Consider the following 6,319-nt stretch of genomic DNA (forward strand, 5'->3'; position numbering starts at 1 on the left):
GAGGGGGGGGGGGGGTGAAGGGGCGGAATAGAAACATAGAAAATAGGTGCAGGAGGCCATTCGGGCCTTCCAACCAGCACCGCCATTCATTGTGATCACGGCTGATCGTCCCCTATCAATAACCCGTGCCTGCCTTCTCCTCATATCCCTTGACTCCACCAGCCCCTAGAGCTCTATCTAACTCTCTCTTAAATCCATCCAGTGACTTGGCCTCCACTGCCCTCTGTGGCAGGGAATTCCACAAATTCACAACTCTCTGGGTGAAAAAAGTTTTTTCTCACCTCAGTCTTAAATGACCTCCCCTTTATTCTAAGACTGTGGCCCCTGGTTCTGGACTCGCCCAACATTGGGAACATTTTTCCTGCATCTAGCTTGTCCAGTCCTTTTTATAATTTTATATGTTTCTATAAGATCCCCCCCCCCCCCCCCTTCTAAACTCCAGTGAATGGAGTGGAGGGGGTTGCAGATACGGGGAGAGGGGTGTGGGGACCGGAGGGGAGGGGGTTTGCAGAGACGGGGAGAGCGGTGTGGAAGACACACTCACCTGGAGGTTGAAGGGGCGATACTCGTCCGCGAACCCGGGCTCGCCCTCCTCGTCCCCCGCGAAGCTGATCCTTTGCCTCGGTGTGGACGGGCCCGTACCAACCCCAATCAACACCGGGAGCTTGCAGCGCGGCGGGCGGCGGACGGGCCGATAGGCCACGGCTTGCAGCTGACGGGCGAGGGCGGCCAGCGCCTGGTCCGCTCCAGCACCGGTCCAGGGCCAGGGCGACAGATCGTCGCTCCCATCCGTCTCCCCGTCCCACTCGGAGCTGGCGGGCAGAGAGGCGGGCGAGCGGCAGCGGGTGGCCCAGGGCGAGTCGGAGCCACCGGGCGAGGGGCTGGCATCGAGTGAGTCCCCCGCCGACTGACTGCGGGAGAGGCGGCTGGTGGCCAGGCGCCGCGGGACGCGACACACGGCGTCGTACTGCGAGTCGGGGACGCGCAGGGCGCGGCAGCCGTAGCATCGGCGGTTCTGGCATGGACACCGGGCGGGCTGGCCAAAGTCTGACCAGCTCTCAAAAGCGGCCAGACGCATGTCCTCGCTCAGCAGAGCGGCATAGTCGCGCCGCGCCTCCTCCCGCTCTCCCGTGTCCCCCGACCCCGCCTGCCCGTGCAAGCGGCGCAAGAGGTCGGACAAGCGGTCGCGCTCGGCCAGGAGACGCCGGATGCGCTCCAGCGACAGGCTCTGGACCCGAGCGACCACCCCGTCGAAGCGCTGGACTCTCTCCAGAGCCGCCGCGCATTTGCCGCACACGAACTCGCCGTCACCTTGGTCCCGGGACAGCGGGCGGCGCAGGACGTGGGACAGGACGGCCCGCAGGTCGACCGACGACCGCTCGTTGAAGATCCATCGCCGCTGGTTGCCCTTCAGTCGCGCGGAGCAGACGCGACAGCCCTCGGTCATCGTCGCCGCCGCCGCCCGGCTGCTAGACGAGAGAAAAACGGAGACATTACCGGGGGAGAGTGGGTAGACGCGCGGAGCCATCGAGTCTCTATAATCCATCCACCCCGCCCCCCCCCCCCCCCCCCCCCCCCCCCCCCCGCCCCTTCACCCCCTCGGGAACAATATTCCTGCATCTAGCCTGTCTACCCCTGAAGAATTTTATATGTTTTTATGAGATTCCCTCTCATCCTTCTAAATCCGTAGAGTGATACAGCGTGGAAACAGGCCCTTTGGCCCAACCTGCCCACATCGGTCAACGTCCCATCTACACTAGTCCCACCTGCCTGCGCTTGGTCCATATCCCTCCAAACCAGTCCTATCCATGTACCCGTCCAACGGTTTCTTAAACGATGGGATAGTCCCAGCCTCAACTACCACCTCTGGCAGCTTGTTCGTATACACCCACCGCCCTCTGTGTGCAAATGTTACACATAAGGTTATGTGATAGGAGATGAATTAGGCCATTCGGCCCATCAGGTCTACTCCGCTTGTTCCATACACCCATACACTGTGTGAAAGAGTTACCCCTCAGATTCCAATTAAATCTTTTCCCCTTCACCTTGAGCCTATGTCCTCTGGTCCTCGATTCCCCTACTCTGGGCAAGAGACTGTGCATCTACCCGATCTATTCCTCTCATGATTTGGATATGTAAATGTGTGGCATGCTGAGCAAATATGGAAATAATATGATAATTGGCATGGTGGTGAATAGTGAGGAAGTTCGTTTGACTTCCAGGTCAACTAGGAGGTTAGAGATCTGATGAAATTATCTAAATGGAGTCAAGTTGGGAAAGGGGGAAGTACAACGGGATCTGGAGGTCATTGTTCATCAGTCACTGAAAGGTACAGCAGGCAGTGAAGAAATCAAATGGCACGTTGCCTTCATAACAAGAGGGGTTGAGTATAGGAACAAATAGGTCCTTCTGCAGTTGTACAGGGCCCTAGTGAGACCACACCTGGAGTATTGCGTGTAGTTTGGGTCTCCCAATTTGAGGAAGAACATTCTTGCTATTGAGGGAGCCCAGCGTAGGTTCACCAGGTTAATTCCCGGGATGGCGGGACTGTCATATGCTGAGAGAATGGAGCGGCTGGGCTTGTACACTCTGGAGTTTAGAAGGATGAGAGGCTATCTTATTGAAACATATGATTGTTAAGGGTTTGGACATGATAAAGGCTGGAAACATGTTCCCGATGTTGGGAGAGTCCAGAACCAGGGGCCACACAGTTTAAGAATAAGGGGTAGGTCATTTAGAACGGAGATGAGGAAATACTTTTTCACAGAGAGCTGTGACTCTGTGGAATTCTCTGGATACTTTCAAGAGAGAGCTAGACAGAGGTCTTAAAGATAGCGGAGTCAATGGATATGGGGAGAAGGCAGGAACGGGGTACTGATTGGGGATGATCAGCCATGATCACATTGAATGGCAGTGCTAACTCGAGGGGCCGAATGGCCTACTCCTGCATCTATTGTCTATTATTGTCTATTGAAAGATTGTTGAAGCATGGAACATGTACGTTAATCCTGATAATCTTATTCACAACTCCACAAATTATAGGAGTCGAATTAAGCCATTCGGCCCATCTACTTTGCCATTCAATCATCACTGATCTCTGCCTCCTAATCCCATTTCCTGCCTTCTCCCCATAACCCCTGACACCCGTTTTAATCAAGAATCTATCTATCTCTGCCTTAAAAATCTTCACTGACTTGTGGCCTCCACAGCCTTCTATGGCCAATAATTCCACAGATTCACCACCCAGAAATTCCTCATAATTTCCTTCCTGAAAGAACGTCCTTTAATTCTGAGGCTGTGACCTCTAGTCCTAGACTCTCCCACCAGTGGCTTGGGGGTAAATTGCATCTGGTTTAACCGGTTGCGAGGTGATCTGTTCAATAATGTGATCACACACCTGTCCGAGGCGTCCAGGTATGAGCCCAGGGCAACGGACACAGAGGCGGCGTCGCCGCTTCCTGCTCCGAACCGCGATCCGTATTACCCTCGAGTTACGTACGGGACCGGAGCAGCCCCGCTCCTGATAAACGCTGGTCCTAACAACCGCTTCAGCGGGTCAGGCATCATCTCTGGAGACCATAGACAGGTGACCCCCCGGGTCCGGACCCTTCTTCAGAATGCCTCGACCTGAAACGCCATCTATCCATGTTCTCCACAGATGCTGCCTAACCCGCTGAGTTACTCCAGCACTCTGGGAAACGTCACCTATCCATGTTCTCCACAGATGCTGCCTAACCCGCTGAGTTACTCCAGCACTCTGTGAAACGTCACCTATCCAAGTTCCCCACAGATGCTGCCTAACCCGCTGAGTTACTCCAGCACTCTGGGAAACGTCACCTATCCATGTTCTCCACAGATGCTGCCTAACCCGCTGAGTTACTCCAGCACTCTGTGAAACGTCACCTATCCAAGTTCCCCACAGATGCTGCCTGACCCGCTGAGTTACTCCAGCACTCTGTGAAACGTTACCTATCCATGTTCCCCACAGATGCTGTCTTGCCCAAAATGCTGGAGTAACTCAGCGGGGCAGGCAGCATCTGTGGAGAGAAGGAGTGGGCGACCTTTCGGGTCGAGACTTTCGGATCGCCCATTCCTTCTCTCCACTGAAGCCGCCTGACCCGCTGAGTTACTCCAGCTTTTACTCGAGATTTCAGCGCCTGCAGTTCCTGGCGACGCTGGCGTCTTCATTACAGACGTCCCGTCGCCTGTTTGACCCTCCTTCTCTCCGTCACTTGCTCCTCCCCCCCACCCCCCCTCCCCCCTCACTACCTCTCCCTCCGTCCTCGCCCGGAACTCGCTCTAAACTTTTGACCGTCCCAGAAGAACTCGCTGGCCGAAAGGTCTCCCGGGCTCGGTACTATCCCACCAGCCGGTTCTTGGTACCCCACATCGCTCCCTACTCTCTCTCTCTTTCTTCCTGTTACACCCCCCACCCCCAGGCTACACTTCCACCACCTTCCGTCCCCTAACGCCGAGTCTCCCGTCTCACCTGCGCAGGTAAACTCCAGATACAGGTAAGCCTGTGTCGCCAGTCCAGTCCAGTCAGGAGCGGCTGGGACAGAGGGTGCCGGCGTCCGAGTGTGGCTCTGGCGTCTTCCGCTCTCCCTCCCTCTCTCTCTCCTCCCTCCCTCCTTCCCTCCCTCCCTCCTTCCCCTGCAGCGGGGCGCGCCCTGAATCGCTCAAACATGAATTAGTAGGTGAACTCATGACGGCGGACTTTGGAGAGCAGGAGGCGGGATAGCCCGGAGCCAGAGCCACCACCCAGCACAAGGACACCACACCCCCCACAGTCAAACCAAGAACGCCCCAATGCCCGGTGGAAACATAGAGAATAGGTGCATGACTAGGCCATTCGGCCCTCCAAGCCAGCACCGCCATTCAATATGGCTGAACATTCAAAATCAGGACCCCGCTCCTGCTTTCTCTCCATATCCTTTGATTCAGTTAGCCCTAAGAACGAGCTGTAGACAATAGGTGCAGGAATGGGCCATTCGGCCCTTCGAGCCAGCACCGCCATTCAATGTGATCATGGCTGATCTTCCACAATCAGTACCCCGTTCCTGCCTTCTCCCCATATCCCCTGACTCCGCTATCTTTAAGAGCCCTATCTAGCTCTCTCTTGAAAGTATCCAGAGAACCGGCCTCCACCACCCTCTGAGGCCGAGAATTCCACACTCACCACTCTCTGGGTGAAAAAGTGTTTCCTCATCTCCATTCTAAATGGCTTACCGCTTATTCTTAAAATGTGGCCCCTGGTTCTGGACTCCCCCAACATCGGGAACATATTTAATGCCTCTAGCGTGTCCAACCCCTTAATAATCTTATATGTTTCAGTAAGATGCCCTCTCATCCTTCTAAACTCCTGAGTGTACAAGCCCATTCTCTCAGCATATGACAGTCCCGCCATCCCATGAATTAACCTGGTGAACCTACGCTGCACTCGTTCAATGGCAAGAATGTCTTTCCTCAAATTAGGGGGCGAAAACTGCACACAATACTCCAGGTGTGGAGTATCCTACACTATCCTACACCCTAGGGACATTCTTTACATTTACCAAGCCTCTGAAGAACCGAAGATCTCGGAGAACACCCACGCAGATCACAGGGAGAACGTACAGACTCCGTACAGACAGCACCCATGGTCAGGATCGAACCCGCGACTCCGGCTCTGCATTCGCTGCTAGGCAGCAACTTGCGCTGCGTCGCCGTGACGTTCACGATACCGCCCACATTCAGATCTGTGTTCAGCAGCTCCACGTCTGTGAGAGCCCGAGTTAAAATGGCTGCAAAAGACCCGGTCGAGAGTTGGACCGAGGAGGCAATTTGTCCCATCTGCTTGGATTTCTTCACCAATCCGGTGACACTGGAGTGCGGGCACAACTTCTGCCGCTCCTGCATCACACAGAGTTGGGACAGGGAGGGGAGAAACTCCTGCCCGGAATGTAGAGAGGAATTTGCAGATCGCACCCTCAGGGTGAATCGGGCCTTGGCGAGACTGTCTGAGAAAGCTCGAACACTGAGCCTGAATCGGACAGAGAAGGCAAGAAAACTTCAGTGTGAGAAACATCAGGAAGAACTGAAGCTATTTTGTGAAACGGACTGATCTGTGTGATTTGTGCAGCTGGGCGTGAACACAAGTCTCACAGCTTCATGCCAGTAGATGAAGCTGTTGCAATCTACAAGGTAAAAGCAAACCGATTCTGATCGCATCATTGTGTCATGTCGTGCTTATTTTCTGACATTTTTCTTCTCTGATCTGAATCCCAACCCCATGATCAGGTGAAATCTACCTTCGAATCCCTCACAGAAAAGAAATCAG

The 6,319-nt window shown here is 54.7% G+C and overlaps 1 protein-coding gene across 1 annotated transcript in view; it reads right to left on the reverse strand.

Moving 5' to 3' along the window:
* Positions 1-4,783, reverse strand: part of LOC116989951 — a 4,995-nt gene extending 212 nt beyond the window's left edge. Inside the window, exons 1-2 of the mRNA XM_033047506.1 lie at positions 4,490-4,783; positions 471-1,469 (exon numbers count right to left, since the gene is read on the reverse strand). Of these exons, the coding sequence (XP_032903397.1) occupies positions 471-1,447 (977 nt within the window). The 5' untranslated portion in view covers positions 1,448-1,469; positions 4,490-4,783. The remainder of the gene's footprint in view (positions 1-470; positions 1,470-4,489) is intronic.
* Positions 4,784-6,319: the final 1,536 nt, after the last annotated feature.

Source organism: Amblyraja radiata, chromosome 30 (assembly GCF_010909765.2).
Source record: "Amblyraja radiata isolate CabotCenter1 chromosome 30, sAmbRad1.1.pri, whole genome shotgun sequence".
In the NCBI taxonomy this organism is placed as follows: Eukaryota; Metazoa; Chordata; class Chondrichthyes; order Rajiformes; family Rajidae; genus Amblyraja; species Amblyraja radiata.